Source organism: Bos mutus, chromosome 19 (assembly GCF_027580195.1).
Source record: "Bos mutus isolate GX-2022 chromosome 19, NWIPB_WYAK_1.1, whole genome shotgun sequence".
Taxonomy (NCBI): Eukaryota; Metazoa; Chordata; class Mammalia; order Artiodactyla; family Bovidae; genus Bos; species Bos mutus.
In genome coordinates, this window is record NC_091635.1 from 6,851,662 (window position 1) to 6,866,989 (window position 15,328).

The 15,328-nt window shown below is 51.3% G+C and overlaps 1 protein-coding gene and 3 non-coding genes across 5 annotated transcripts; 2 read left to right on the top strand and 2 right to left on the bottom strand.

Moving 5' to 3' along the window:
- MRPL58 (mitochondrial ribosomal protein L58) lies at positions 1–7,080 on the top strand. 2 transcript variants are annotated; one of them, XM_070389046.1, is made up of 6 exons: positions 1–220; positions 3,034–3,070; positions 5,171–5,230; positions 6,193–6,275; positions 6,368–6,537; positions 6,762–7,080. In XM_070389046.1, exons 1-6 carry the CDS (start codon positions 35–37, stop codon positions 6,844–6,846), a joined length of 621 nt encoding a protein of 206 aa, XP_070245147.1. In that variant the 5' UTR covers positions 1–34; the 3' UTR covers positions 6,847–7,080. The 2 variants fall into 2 exon arrangements, with proteins under 2 accessions (XP_070245147.1, XP_070245148.1); XM_070389047.1 differs by having other exon boundaries at positions 11–133.
- A 6,849-nt stretch (positions 7,081–13,929) lies between these two features.
- On the top strand, positions 13,930–14,002 carry TRNAR-CCU (transfer RNA arginine (anticodon CCU)). The gene has a single exon. It is a non-coding gene; the product is annotated as a tRNA-Arg (tRNA).
- Positions 14,003–14,415: 413 nt separating this feature from the next.
- On the bottom strand, positions 14,416–14,488 carry TRNAR-CCU (transfer RNA arginine (anticodon CCU)). Its single transcript has one exon. It is a non-coding gene; the product is annotated as a tRNA-Arg (tRNA).
- A 326-nt stretch (positions 14,489–14,814) lies between these two features.
- TRNAR-UCG (transfer RNA arginine (anticodon UCG)) lies at positions 14,815–14,887 on the bottom strand. Its single transcript has one exon. It is a non-coding gene; the product is annotated as a tRNA-Arg (tRNA).
- Between the last annotated feature and the right edge of the window lie 441 nt (positions 14,888–15,328).

Genomic DNA, 15,328 nt, shown 5'->3' on the forward strand with positions numbered 1-15,328 from the left:
AAGAACACACCGGAAGCGGCCCCGAAGGCCGAACATGGCGGCTGCCAGGTGCCTTCGCTGGGGTCTGAGCCGAGCCGAGGCCTGGCTGCTGCCGCCGCCCACACGCTGCTGTCACCGGGCTCTGCACAGACAGGTAGAGGGCACCGAATTCCGGAGCGCCTACAGCCTGGACAAGCTGTACCCGGAATCGCGGGGCGCGGACACCGCCTGGAGGGTCCCGGTGAGCCAGGAGGGCCGGCCTGAAGGGGCGTTTCCTGGACTCCGCCCGGCGACGCCGGGGAGCCAGGACCCCACGCGCGAGGCGAGCGGCTGGTCCGGGGGCGGACGCGCTCAGACTCGGCGGTGCCCGCGAGCCGAGGCCGGTTGCCCGAGCACCCGCAGGGTTGGGGCGGATGGCAGCACCCGATGTCTCTTGAGGTGTGCGGGCGCCGGGAGAGCACGCTGGCTCCGCTTCTTCCAAGACCACCAGCGTTTCCTCGTCCATTCTCCGTCCCTCAGGCCCAGATTCTTATCCTCAGGGAAAACCGCCCACGTTTCCGTCTTCATTTCCCGTCCCTCAGACTCACATTCTTGTCCTCGGGGAAAACTGCTCTCCAAGGCAGACAGTTAAGGCCGGAAGCTGCCAAGAAGCTCTCTTTGGGAGCCTTTTGCCGAGTTACGCGGTCCCCGGCCTCCAGCACGCCTGAGGAAACAGGGCTTCTGGTTCGCTTCTTTAGGCTGCTCGCTGTGTGCAGGCGCTGTATCAGGGCCCGGGGCAGGAAAGTGAGGACGCACCCAATTCACTAAGTTTCCACCTACAGGACTGGAAGAGAGGGTTCTGTCATTCACTCACTCATTCAACAAACTTGTGTTGAAAGCATGCTGTGTACACTGTGCTATGCATGGGGATAGAGTAGTGACCAAAACACAAAAATCCTGATGCTAGTTACCTTATCTGCTAATGAAGGGAGACCAACACAAATAAAAGCAGTAAATAGAGTATATGACACGTACTTTGGAGAAAATAAAGCCCAGAAGGAAGAAGTGCTAAGGTCGGGGGTGGGATTACAGGTGTTTGTTTGTTTGTTTGTTTTGGGGGGGTTACAGTTTTAAGGAGGATTGTCTGAGGAGGCCTCTGAGAAGGTGATGCTGGAGTAAGGACCTGGAGGAAACCTAGCAGCAAGCCATGAGAAGAGGAGCTTTCCTTGTGGGGGGACCAGCAGGTGTCACCCTCTCAAGGGGTAGCATGTTCATCTGGTTCAAGGAACAGCAGGCAGGCCAGTGTGTCAGAGAGGAAACTAAAGAGAGGGCTGAGGGGAGGTCTGTTTATAGGGCTCACGGGCCTTAGCTTTACTCTGAATGTGATGGAGGCAGAAGAGTGGAATGAGCCTAATTAGTTTTACAAAGATCACTTTTGTAGAGAAGAGACTGCAAAACGGCAGGAACAGGAGACCAGTGAGGAGATCGCAGTAATACAGGCAACAGATGATAAGCAGGGGGACTTCCCTGGTGGTTCAGTGGCTCAGACACTGCACTCCCAGTGCAGGGGCCCAGGTTTGATCCCGGTCAGAGAACTATTAACAGATCCCACATGCCACAACTAAGACTCAGTGCAGGAAAAAAAAGATGATAAGCAGGGTGGAAGCAATAGGAGTCATGAGACTTGTCAAGTTCTAGATAAGTTTTAAAGGGAAAGCCTACAGAAGTTCTAGTGGGTGTTCTAGGAGACGTGTGAAATGAGAAAGGAACTGAAGTCTGGGCCCTGAGCAATGTAAAGACTGAGTTGCCGTTAATGGAGATGAGAGAGTGGCAGTTACAGTTGTTCGTCCTTCATTCACTCAACAGTAAGTTTCTTGTGCACCAACTGTCAGAAACTGTTCAAGCATTGCAGATACAACCACAATAAACTGGTTTCCACCTCATGAAGCTTACGTTCTAACAGAAGGAGCAGACAGTAAATAAATGAGGAAAACATGTCAGAGAGTATGAAGTAAGGACTCGACTGGAGGGCTTTGACGTGAGAGCCAGGGAGCTGCTTCCGGTTGTCAGGAAGGGAAGTCTTTGAGGAGGCCAGAGGTTTGAGGCATCAGTTAGGCGCCTGAGAGGAGACATCAAATAGCAGTGGGCTCTGTGGATGTGGAGTTGGAGAAAGAGGTTTGAGTTTGAGCCAGAAATATCACCAAGGATGATATTTTCAAAGGAGATGGGTGGAATGTTCTAGGGAAAGAGTGAGAGAAGAAGAAGGCTCTCAGGGACATTTCAGTGTTTAAAGTTTGCAAAGAGCAAGCAGAGGAGAGTGAAGAAAGTCACGGGAAGGTGAGAGGGAACTGGAGAGGCCAGTTCAGAAAAGGGAAGAGCGTGTGTGGAGGGCACCGCCCTGGGTCTCCAGCACTGCCGACGTGGAGTATGTTGAGGATTTCACCGCCAGATAATTCTAAGATGAAAAGGGATGAAGGACAGCAGGGACAAGTGAAGTGCCTTTGAGCTTGGGAGGCCAGAAGAGCCTCCGAGTGGGTGATGTTCGAGCTGGGCCCATGGATGGGAGGATTTAAGGCCACAGAGGAACAACTCAGGAGAGGCGTGGAGGCAGGAGGTCCTGGAGTGAGTAGTTCAGCTTGACACAAACCCTCAGGGCCCCTGTGCTGGTCACTGTTGAAGGCAGACAGCCCCGTACTCGGGCCTCTCGTGGTATGCGGCTCGGGGTGGGCAGAGAGTGTTTCTTGAAATCTCCCTGATGCTGATGTACTGTAGCCCCTTCCCTCCTCCGAGGCTGCTGATGGTGCCAACCCTAGCTGAGTGGGCTGGGGTGCAGGGCAGGTGGCAGGGAGGGCTGGAAAAGTCAGTCCCGTTTCCTGGAGGAGTGTTTGTGAGGCGGTACCTCTGGAGCCTGGGGAAGCTTTTTCTGTCATCTCAACACGATTTAGCTGGGGACCTGAAAATAGCTGTATTGTATTCACGTTGTAGCTTTACATCGTTTCCTTTTTGTCTCTCTGGACCAGTTGGGAGTCACTCAGCAGCTAATATTCACCTGACACTGTGTATGTTTCATTACAGGGCGACGCAAAGCAGGGCAACGATGACATTCCTGTAGGTGAGTGGTTTTGTTTCACAGAAAAACACCCGATCGTTTCCTCCCCCGTCACGCATTCCTCCCCAGCCCAGTGAAAGTAAAGAAGCCATCTTTGAGGGTGCAGAAGGGGAGTCCTTGCAGCATTGTTGAGAAGAGGAAGGAAACAGAAAGTGATGAGGCAGCCCCCCCAGAGCTCTGGGAAGCCCCCAGCACACACGGAGAGCTCTCGATGGGCTGGGGGCCTGGAACAGTCTACACTAGGTGAACTGGTCACTTTGTGAAAAAAGTCAGGTACAGAAGCGTATCTACAGTGAGCTGCCGTTTGTGCCTTACTTATATATATATCTATCTGAGGCACATGTTTCTGGATGTCCACACAGATCTGAAGGATGTGGAGGGCACTGGATACAGGGGTGACCCAAGGTGGTAGCAGAGACAAATTTGGGAACTTGGTGTCTGGAAAACAGGAGTGGGGACGTCTCCCTGTGAACCATTTGCGTAACTTCAAAGTTTTGTGCCCATCAAGCCTAAGATGTGGTCTGTAAAGAAACAAGCAGGCCCCTTGAGAGTCAAAGAGTTTCTGGCACCCACAGACAGTGAAAGGAGAGCAGCCAAAGGCTCGGGCTCAAGATGATCCCGCAACAAGGAGGCCAGGTGGCCACAGTCTAAAGCAGAGGAGCCGCGGCCTACTACTGCTCGGTAGTTTGAAGCCGGCACTGGTGCCCTGTGGCGGGAGGAGGCAGAGAACCAGGGACAACACAGCCTGTCTCCTGACAGCCTGGGCGGACGGGCAGGCAGCGGGAATGGCCAGTCACTGTTTCCTCCTCACCTGCCTCTGAGCGGGTCCCAGGCCTCTGCAGACGCTGATGAGGTGCCCCCCCCTCCCCGCCCCCGACGCACACAGAACTGCAGGCATTCATCACTTGTTGGGAAAAACAAGTTCATTTGATTTTTTTCAAAGGGCGGAAAACCTCTCAGAAGCTGTCTGGAGATGTCGCCACTCCCACTGAGGCCCGCTCCCCACAAGCACAGGGCCACAGTGCCCCTTGAGCCCCCGTAGCCCAACCCTCCTGAAACTTGCCCACTGCCATGCCTCCCCGACTCTCCTCAGACACTATGAGGCTGCTTTTCATGAATTATTAAAGTAGAAGGAATGGAGACGGAAATGGCAACCCACTCCAGTATTCTTGCCTGGGAAATCCCCCGGACAGAGGCGCCTGGTGGGCTATAGTCCATGGGGTCGCAAAAAGCCGAACATGACTTAGCAACTGAACGAGAGCATCACACAGTCAGACTGTGATCCGATGAGATACTTCCTGGTGGGAACGTGGCATAAAATGGAGAGTGAAGTGACCTGGCAATATGGGATATAGAGTTCTATAAGAAACGAAAATTGGTGTATAGAATAATAGTTGCAAATACTCAAATAATAAAGTCTTAGTTGCTCAGTTGGGTCCAATTCTTTGGGACCCCATGGACTGTAGCCCGCCAGGCTCCTCTGTCCATGGGATTCTCCAGACAAGAATATTGGAGTGGGTTGCCATGCCCTTCTCCAAGGGATCTTCCACACCCAAGGATTGAACCTGGGTTTCCTGCATTGCAGGCAGATTCTTTACAGTCTGAGCCTCCAGGGAAGCCCATTCAAACAATAAAATTTGTGGCTGAAGGGAGAAAAAAAAAGTAGAAGGAAGCAACCTCAGTTTACAGATTCAAAACAAAACCAAGACACAGGGAAGCATCGAGGCTTTGCTGGGGTCACAGAGTCAGTCTGTGCTGAGCCGGCGTTAGAAGATGGGACTCCCAGCTGCAAGTGGAGTGCTCATTCACACAGCAGGCATTCTCACCCACTGATGCAGGCTCAGCCCGGGGATGCGCGTGGAACACCGGCCAGCCGGTGCGTCCACGACCACCACATTTCGAAATACAACTGAAATTCAGTTTGTCCCTCCGTTTGGGCTTTTGAAAGAGTCCTTGCTTTAAAACAAACAGCAAAAGGCGAGGGCAGTCAGATCCCACAGAGTGTGCTAGACCAGGAGTGGACAACCCGGGTCGTAATTTTACATCCGCTGCTGTCTCTGGCCTTGGGGAAATCACCGTGATGATGTGTGTTCTGGTTTTCAGATCGCTTGACGATATCTTACTGTCGGAGCAGTGGTCCTGGGGGCCAGAACGTTAACAAAGGTACGAGGCACCTTGTTCTCTTTAGCGCTTAGCTGAGAGATGGGCTTGAGGATTCTGTTTACATTCATGTGGAAATAAAGGGATTTTTTTTTTTCCAGAAGCTTAAATACTGCCGGTTTATATAATAACCCCCTTTATTCTTTTGAATGTGGTCTGGTCCTCGGACTCCCAGCTGCGGGTTGCCAGGCCTGGGGTTGGTCTGGGAGTCTGAACAAAGGGACCGCACAGTGTGAGTTGGCAGCCGGCTCCCAGAACAGGTTCCTTCTTTCTTGTGGGACTCACGCCCCCTCCCCCGCCGCATTCTTGTCCGAACCCAGTAAACTGTGAGAGAAAGAGACCACTGGGCATTTTATTCCTGGAAGTTTGGGTTCTTTTGTTTGTTGTTTAACTTTACATTGGAGGATCAGATCAGATCAGATCAGTCGCTCAGTCGTTTCTGACTCTTTGCGACCCCATAGCCAATTAATAATGTTTGATAGTTTCAGTTGCACAGCAAAGAGACTCAGCCATACATATCCATGTATCCATTCTCTCCCAGACTCGTCTCTATCAGAGTTCCCTGTGCTGTACAGTAGGTCCTGGTTGGTTATCCACTTACCTGGAAGTTTATTTGTATTTTTTAAAATATTTATTTATTTGGTTGTGCCAGGTCTCAGTTGTGGCATGTGGGATCTAGTTCCCCGACCGGGGATCAAGCCTGGGCCCCCTGCCTTGGGAGCTTAGAGTCTTAACCCCGGACCACCTGGGAAGTCCCGGAAGTTTACTTTTGTCCAGAAGCACCTCACTGTCCTGGCAGGCTCATTCCATGGCCAAGTTGGTCTCCCCAAGTTCACACAGGACAGGAGCGTCCCTTGGGTGGGCGTCTCGCCTCCCTGTGGTTCAGAGTCCGGTGGTCACCAGCTACCCTGATGCTGAGGGTGCTGAGCATCTCAGTGACCCGCGCTCCCTCCCTTTATCGACAGTGAACTCCAAGGCTGAAGTCAGGTTCCACCTGGCAAGCGCCGACTGGATCGCAGAGCCCGTGCGGCAGAAGATGGCTCTCACGGTAAACCGCCAGCCCCTGCTCTCCCCATAACCCCTCAGTCACTTCAAAAACTCATCTTTGCAGAATTTTGGTTTTGCCTTTGTCCTCCGCAGCACAAAAATAAGATCAACAGGGCGGGAGAGCTGATCCTCACGTCTGAATGCAGCCGCTATCAGTTCCGAAACCTGGCAGATTGCCTCCAGAAAATTCGAGACATGATTGCCGAGGCCAGCCAGCCAGCCACAGAGCCATCCAAAGAAGATGCTGCACTTCAGAAACTCAGGTCCTTTAGAACATGCCCCCAGCTTCTGTAAACAGATTCATGTGGGCGAGGGGGCCACACAGGGAAGAAAGGAGGCGGGAGAGGCCCGAGACTGGCCAGCGGGCAGACGGACCTCGAGTGGAGGCCCCGGCCTGGCACCTGCTGCCTTGGTGCCAGGTCCTCTCGCCACCTTGAGAAGCTCTGATTGGGCATCTGGGCGTAACCATGTTCTTCTTTGTTTTCAGGATAGAAAACATGAATCGCGAAAGGCTCGAAAAAAAGAGAATAAACTCTGCCATCAAGACGAGCAGGAGGGTCGATACGGACTGAAAGCACCCCCTCGAGCCAGCAGAGCCCCTCCAGGGCACCCAGGCGGCTCGGACACCAGGAGACGGGTGTCTGTTCGTGTCACTGCTCGTCTCTTACGTCGGAACCGTCGCAAAGAAGGTCCATCGGGAGCGAGGGTTGTAGGCCCTGGTCGCCGAGGTCTTTAGAGGCGATCACGTGTTATCACACCTTCGTTATCCATGTCCTGTATTAGTTGCAATAAAATTCTAAACTCAGCGGGCTTCCCCTTCTCATTCAGAATGTGTCAGGACAGAATTCCTACCTTTTCTCTCACTTGAAATCTGCCTGATAATTATTGACCAGCACTGACTGTACAGTCCAGAGGGGCACAGAGGGGTGAACTGTGGGGTCAGCCCTCAGGAACACAAGGGCAGAAGGGCTGAGCCAGGTGGGTGGGCATCAGAGCTGGGCCTGGAGATGGCTGTGGAATGTTGACCAGGAGAGAGCCAGGAGGACATGCCAGGTGAAGGGAACGGTGTGAATAAAGGAGACCAGAGAGCAGGCTGGGTTGGCGGAGCTGAGGAGGAATCCATCGAATGGGGGATCTGTGTGGGACCTTTTGGAGGTGAGTCTGGAGAGGGAGACAAGTTCACGGTGAAGAGTCTGGAGTTCAAGTGGAGAAGTTTAGATTCTAAGACATGAGGATACTAGGGAGCCACTGAGGGCCTTGAGTGGGAAGGAGTGTCGTGTGTTAGGTGCTACTGCAGGCTGTGGGGTTTTGGAGATAGGAAGAAAATGAGTTGGGGGACTTTGCTGGGGGTCCAACAGTTGAGACTCTGAGCTTCTACTGTAGAGGGTGTGGGTTTGATTCCCTAGTCAGGGAACTAAGGTAGGTCACCTGGTAAAGAATCCGCCCACAATGCGGGAGACCTGGGTTCCATCCCTGGGTCGGGAAGATCCCCTAAAGAAGGGGAAGGCTACCCACTCCAGTATTCTGGCCTGGAGAATTCCACGGACTATATTCCATGGACTGGAGAATTCCATGGGGTCGCAAAGAGTCAGACACACAACTGAGCGACTTGCACTTCAGAGAACTAAGATCCCACGCGTCATGTGATATGGCCAAAAATTTTTTTAAAAAGAGTTGGGACTGGAAAGAGGTTCTTGAGATCCGATTGTATCTGGTTCAGTACACCAACTGCAGATTACTCAGACTTGTATGGATTCTCAAAACGTTCTGTTATTTTGATCTAGTTTATTCCTTTGACAGTTGACTGCACTGTGATGCTCTAAATGCAAGATCGAGAGCTGTAGTAGTATGTACACTTGATGGGAACCTCATCATTCATGTGACTGTAAACGGGGGGAGTCAGTGATAAATGACTTAACCAAATTGCAACGTGGAGGATGGGGTTAAGGGACGTGGAGCCCAGTAGGGAGCTGAGGCTCATATATGAGCAAGTGCAACATTCTTTGGTTCATTAATTCAACAAATACTGAATACCAGGCACCGGGTAAGGTCCTGAGGAATCAGCAGTGAACAAAAGTCCTTTCTCCCAGAGAACTCACGTTCAATCAGGATGATAAAAGCTGAGAAGCAAAATGGATTCTTGTTAGGGTAACATGACCTAAAACATAACACAAGGAAGGTATAAATAGTTTTGGGGAGTAACTGGTTCCAGCAGGAGGGTCAGTGAAAATGTACTTGAGGTGCTTCAGATGGACCTGATGGAGGGGAAGGGCTGGCCATGCGAGCACAGGAAGAAGCTTATCACCTGGAGACTCCAGTGGTGGCCAAGGGCCCTGCCTGCGGTGGGGACAGTGAACCACCACATGGAGAGAATGGGCCATGAGGCCAGCTGCCCCGGGGTCAGCTCCTGACGAGCACCACTCCTAGCTGTGAGGCCTCCAGGAAACTACTCAGCCTCTCTGAACCTTAGCTTTTATTGCTGTTCAGTACAGAAGTAGGAAGTCAAGAAATACCTGGAGTAACAGGCACATTTGGCCTTGGAGTACCGAATGAAGCAGGGCAAAGGCCAATAGAGTTTTGCCAAGAGAATGCACTGGTCACAGCAAACACCGTCTTCCAACAACACAAGAGACGACTCTACACATGGACATCACTAGATGGTCAGTACTGAAATCAGACTGATTATATTCTTTGCAGCCAAAGATGGAGAAGCTCTATACAGTCAGCAAAAACAAGACCAGGAGCTGACTCAGATCATGACCCCCTTATTCCCAAATTCAGACTTAAATTGAAGGAAGTAGGGAAAACCACTAGACCACTCACGTATGACCTAAATCAAATCCCTTACGATTATACAGTGGAAGTGAGAAATAGATTCAAGGGATTAGAGCTGATAGAGTGCCTGAAGTACTATGGACGGGGAAGTTCGTGACATTGTACAGGAGACAGGGATCAAGACCATTCCCAAGAAAAAGAAACACAAAAAGGCAAAATGGCTGTCTGAGGAGGCCTTACAAATAGCTGAGAAAAGAAGAGAAGTGAAAGGCAAAGGAGAAAAGGAAAGATATACCCATTTGAATGTCAAGTTCCAAAGAATAGCAAGGAGAGATAAGAAAGCTTTCCTCAGTGATCAGTGCAAAGAAATATAGAAAAACAATAGAATGGGAAAGACTAGAGACCTCTTCAAGAAAATTAAATATACCAAGGGAACATTCATAAAAAGATGGGCACAATAAAGGACAGAAATGGTATGGACCTAACAGAAGCAGAAGATATTAAGAAAACATGGCAAGAATACACAGAAGAACTATACAAAAAAGATCTTCATGATCCAGATAACCATGATGGTGTGATCACTGACCTAGAGCCAGACATCCTGGAATGTGAAGTCAAGTGGGCCTTAGGAAGCATCACTACAAACAAAGCTAGAGGAGGTGATGAAATTCCAGCTGAGCTATTTCAAATCCTAAAAGATGATGCTGTGAAAGTGCTGCACTCAATATGCCAGCAAATTTGGAAAACTCAGCAGTGGCCATGGGACTAGAAAAGGTCAGTTTTCATTCCAATCCCAAAGAAAGGCAATGCCAAAGAATGTTCAAACTAGTGCACAATTGCACTCATCTCACACACTAGTAAAGTAATGCTCAAAATTCTCCAAGCGAGGCTTCAACAGTATGTGAACCGTGAACTTCCAGATGTCCAAGCTGGATTTAGAAAATGCAGAGGAACCAGAGATCAAATTGCCAACATCCGCTGGATCATCGAAAAAGCAAGAGAGTTCCAGAAAAACATCTACTTCTTTATTGACTATATCAAAGGCTTTGACTGTGTGGATCACAACAAAATGTGGAACATTCTGAAAGAGACAGGAATACCAGACCACCTGACCTGCCTCTTAAGAAATATGTATTCAGGTCAGGAAGCAACAGTTGGAACTGGACATGGAACAGCAGACTGGTACCAAATAAGGAAAGGAGTACGTCAAGGCTGTATATTGTCACCCTGCTTATTTAACTTACACGCAGAGTACATCATGAGAAATGCTGGGCTGGAGGAAGCACAAGCTGGAATCAAGATTGCCGGGAGAAATAACAATAACCTCAGATATGCAAAGGACACCACCCTTATGGCAGAAAGTGAAGAACTAAAGAGCCTTTTGATGAAAGTGAAAGAGGAGAGTGAAAAAGCTGGCTTAAAGCTCAACATTCAGAAAACTAAGATCATGGCATCTGGTCCCATCACTTCATGGCAAATCAATGGGGAAACAGTGGAAATGGTGACAGACTTTTTCGGTGGGGGGGGTGGGCAGTGCAAAATCACTGCAGATGGTGACTGCAGCCATGAAATTAAAAGATGCTTGCTCCTTGGAAGAAAAGCTATGACCAACCTAGACAGCATATTCAAAAGCAGAGACATTACTTTGCCAACAAAGGTCCATCTAGTCAAAGCTATGGTTTTTCCAGTAGTCATGTATGGATGTGAGAGTTGGACTATAAAGAAAGCTGAGCACCAAAGAATTGATGCTTTTGAACTGTAGTTGGAGAAGACTTTTGAGAGTCCCTTGGACTGCAAGGAGATCCAATCAGTCCATTCTAAAGGAAATCAGTCCTGAATGTTCATTGGAAGGACTGACGCTGAAGCTGAAACTCCAATACTTTGGCCACCTGATGCAGAGTTGACTCATTTGAAAAGACCCTGTTGCTGGGAAAGATTGAAGGTAGGAGGAGAAGGGGATGACAGAGGATGAGATGGTTGGATGGCATCACTGACTCAATGGACATGAATTTGAGTAAACTCCAGGAGTTGGTGATGGACAGGGAGGCCTGGTGTGCTGCAGTCCGTGGAGTTGCAAAGAATCAGATACGACTGAGCAACTGAACTGAACTGAACTGAGTGGCTAAGTCATGTGCAAATCTTTGTGATCCCACGGCCCCTCTACAAACTAGGGATGGTTAGTGCTGACCTCTAATAGGGTGGTAGGGTGGTAGTCATTAGTGGCACTGAGCCTGTACCCAGGGAACTTTAGCCATGATTAATAGCCCAGTTTGGCTGGAACCCAGGGGGTGAGGCTCTGTGGAAGACACGTCTGCCACCTTGAGTGGGAGCCAGGTCTAGAAAGGCCTTCAATGTGACACCTAAGATGTTTGGCCTCTACCCCTATAGAGGCTGTCAGGGGAAGATTAATCTGATTGGGATTGGGTGAGAAAAAAAGACTGCAGGGAAGTGCGCACAACTCAGTGGACAGATCCAGTGAGCAGTTAGGGACTCATCCTGGAACCAGGCCAGTGGCAGCAGTGATGGAAAGAAACCCGCGGATGAAAGGGGGTTCAGAGGACAGAAAGTTGACTGATTGGAGTGAGAGCTGGTGTGTGACAAGGGGGTGGTACTCTGAGACAGGAAAGTCACCAAGGGAGCAGGCTTGGGAGGCTGGTTGGATGATGGGTATGGTTTTGCCTGGGAGGAGCCGCTTTGTGGGGCCTGAGGAGGAATGCCAACATGGTGATGCCCAGGACGGGGAGTGAAGTGGGAGCTGGGGAGTGAGGTCGAAGCAGGGATGCAGGACAGAAGGGAACAAGCAGTGTCTTAGGGATGTGGAGGAGCAAAGCATGGAGATGCTTGGTAAGATGACAGCGGCGGGAAACCAGAGCGAGCATCCTCACGGTTTGACTCTGGACCTGGGGGCTGGGCCTGTGAGGCTCTCAGAAGACATTGGTGGCTCATGACGGGGCTTGCGAAAGCATTTAAAATACAGAGGAGGGGAAAGAGAGGTGAAGAAAAACAAAACTAGGCCAGGGGACACTAGAGAGTGGAGAACAGGGGTAGGACCCGTCATCAAAAACAACAGAGCCTGTTACACAGTGAAGTAAGTCAAAAAAACAAATGTTGTATGCTGCTGCTGCTAAGTCGCTTCAGTCGTGTCTGACTCTCTGTGACCCCATAGACAGCAGCCCGCTAGGCTGCCCCGTCCCTGGGATTCTCCAGGCAAGAACACTGGAGTGGGGTGCCATTTCCTTCTCCAATGCATGAAAGTGAAAAGTGAAAGTGAAGTCGCTCAGTCGTGTCCGACTCTTAGCGACCCCATGGACTGCAGCCTACCAGGCTCCTCGGTCCATGGGATTTTCCAGGCAAGAGTACTGGAGTGGGGTGCCATTGCCTTCTCCGAAATGTTGTATACTAACGCATATATATGAAATCTAGAAAAATGGTACTGAAGAACCTATTTGCAGGTCAGGAATAGAAACACAGATGTAAAAACAGACTTGTGGACACAGAGCAGGAAGGAGAGGGTGGGACGAATTGAGAGTAGCGTTGAAACATACACATTACCATACATAAAATCGATAGCCAGTGGGGAGTTGTTGTGTAACACAGGGAGCTCAACCAGGTGCCCTGCGACAACCTAGAGGAGTGGGATGGGGTAGGGGGCAGGAGGGAGGTTCCAGAAGGAGGGGATATATGTATACCTATGGCTGATTCATGTCCATGTATGGCAGAAACCAACACAACATTGTAAAGCAATTATCTTCCAATAAAACAGCAACAACAAAAAGATGAGGGCAAAAGAATGAGCATGGGTGGACCTCACAGACACAGTGATGAGCCACAGAGGTCAGACTGTAAGAGTATGATTCCGTTTATACAAAGCTCAAGTCAGGCAAAACTGCCTTATGGCGTTGAGAGTCAGGGAAGCATTTACCCCCGGGGCAGTGGGGAGGAGGCAGAAGGGAGCCTTCAGGGGCGCTGGCAAAGTTCTGTATCTCCTCCAGCCATGACCTTGAGATGTGTACACCTTACTGCGTGGATGTTACACCTCAACAAGCAGAGCATTTAGTTAACTGAAAAGAGGACAGGCTTAAGGAAGGAGACGGGAGCCAGGTGGGGTACATTCCTCTTTCTTGTTGGTATTATGGGTTTGTGCAGACTCAGTAAGTGGGAGAGAGAAAGAAAAAAGAACGTCTCCAAGTCCCTGAGAGCTAAGATCTCAACGCAAGCACAAGCGGGGAGTAGACACTGACTGCCCTGGGCTGACTCTCCTTCCCTTACATTTTTCCAATAGGTATGGATTTTAGTAGTGGGTTTTCAACATGTGTAACATTTTTAAATGTGCTTTTCTGTATTTGTATTCCCTTTTGTATAACAGTCCTAAAGAAACAAGATATTAAAGTGTCTAGTTGGGTGATCCATTTCCTTTCGCTCTATTCTGTAATTGCGTACGTATATATTTCTACTATCAAGACTGGAAGGATGTGTTCCTTCAGGTTGTACATTGTTTCATGATGGGGGAGTGTTACTGTTTGTTTCAGGACTCGTGCTTGAGACGAGTTTGCTCTCGTTCACTTACTACACTTAGCTATGACGGTAAAATTTGGAAATGCCTACAAACCTCAGCTTTCGCCCGCCATCCATAGTCAGGTGTCCGGGCAGAATCAGCGCCGGCCTCCCAGCACCCGTGTGCTTGCCGGTGCGGCTAATGGGGGCGGCAGATGACTTCCCACCATGTTTCTTCCTCGCGGGTTTCCGTGAGCATCCAAGGTCTCGCTTTGGCGCGGCCGGGGCACCGCATCCCAGGGCGTTTGCCTCGCTAAGCCGTCATTTGTAAGGCCCGGGATCGGACCGCCTACTAGAGGCAGAGATGTCGCAAAATTGAGCCGCAGGCCCCAGTGGCCTAATGGATAAGGCACTGGCCTCCTAAGCCAGGGATTGTGGGTTCGAGTCCCACCTGGGGTAGAGCACCTTTTTGGTCCTTGCACTCTAGAATCCATGTGCCAATAGTTCCGCCGCTCGAAAGACTCCCAAAACACCCGGCTCCGGTCCGCGGATGGAAAACCGGCTAGATCCTAAAGCAGGGACCTGGAGGCCGCTGACTTTTGGACAGCGAACAGGCCGAGCGGACAAGGAGGGGGTAAGGATGCGAGGTCACCAGGGCGGGAGGAGGGGGTGAGGGACACTGAGTCCCGGGCCGGGACGCGCCGACTATTTGACTGCAAACGAGGTCCGGGTCAGCTGCACAGCAGAAGGCGAGCTGAGAGCACGCGGGTGGGGCGCCCCTGAGTCCCCAGATCCCTAGGCTGCAACCTCGGAGGCTCGTGCTCTGCGGTCGCAAAAGCTAACGTGGGGCCAAAGCGCTCCCGCCCCGGTACCACCCCAGGTGGGACTCGAACCCACAATCCCTGGCTTAGGAGGCCAGTGCCTTATCCATTAGGCCACTGGGGCGCGACGGCCTGGACTGACCACGTGGTCCGTAGTAACGCGCAGCGGCGCGCGCACAGGCCTCAATCGGCCCTACCACGACGCCGGCCGGACCGCGGACCCCGAGGACCAGGGCCGGGCCCGAGAGGCCTACAGGACAAGCAGGGGGCGCGGCCGCGGGGCCACGCGAAAAGTTAAAACTTCACGGTGAGGCGAAACTGAGGACGATGACGGACGGCAAGGGGCGCGGAAAGTGAACGCCTGAAGGAAGCAGAACCAGGCGGATGAAATCATGAAGAAAGCGGGTTCGCATTTTGAACTCGGGAGGAGCTGCTCGTACAAAACGAAGCCGACCACGAAGGGACTCGAACCCTCAATCTTCTGATCCGAAGTCAGACGCCTTATCCGTTAGGCCACGCGGTCCCAGAGCCTGGTGATTCGTGGGAAGATAGTTGAGCGCACCCTCCCGGAGGCGGCGTTGGCCCGAGGGAGAAAACCGTGGGCTTTTAGTCTCAGGGCGCGCGCGTCCTCGGGGTTGCAGAGCAACAGACACTCTGCGCCAGCGCCGGGGCGGCCGCAGGTGGCTCCCACTTAGCGAGGAGGCAGCGTGCCCCAAGAAGTAGTGTGTCTGACTTCGGATTAAGCGTTTGAGCCCCTTCGTGGTCGAAACGCTTTAATCCTGAGAAGAGGGCGACACTCTTGCGCCGCAACCAAACCCGGCCATTGCCCTTGTTTCAGGCGCGGAGACAGCGCGGGACCCTCTCCTCGCAGCTACTTCCATCACCCGGGGCTCGTGTCCAGTTAGGCTTTGCACGGGGGAACTTCCGGTTGACGTCACTACGCCGGCCTGCGGCGTCATAGTTC

What these genes read in the sequence shown, in the direction of transcription:
- MRPL58 (XM_070389046.1), top strand. Translation starts at nt 35, where the DNA reads ATGGCGGCTGCCAGGTGCCTTCGCTGGGGTCTGAGCCGAGCCGAGGCC. An exon ending in ACACCGCCTGGAGGGTCCCG is followed by an intron (nt 221 to 3,033) that starts GTGAGCCAGGAG and finishes GTTTCATTACAG; the next exon opens with GGCGACGCAAAGCAGGGCAA. An exon ending in GCTGCACTTCAGAAACTCAG is followed by an intron (nt 6,538 to 6,761) that starts GTCCTTTAGAAC and finishes CTTTGTTTTCAG; the next exon opens with GATAGAAAACATGAATCGCG.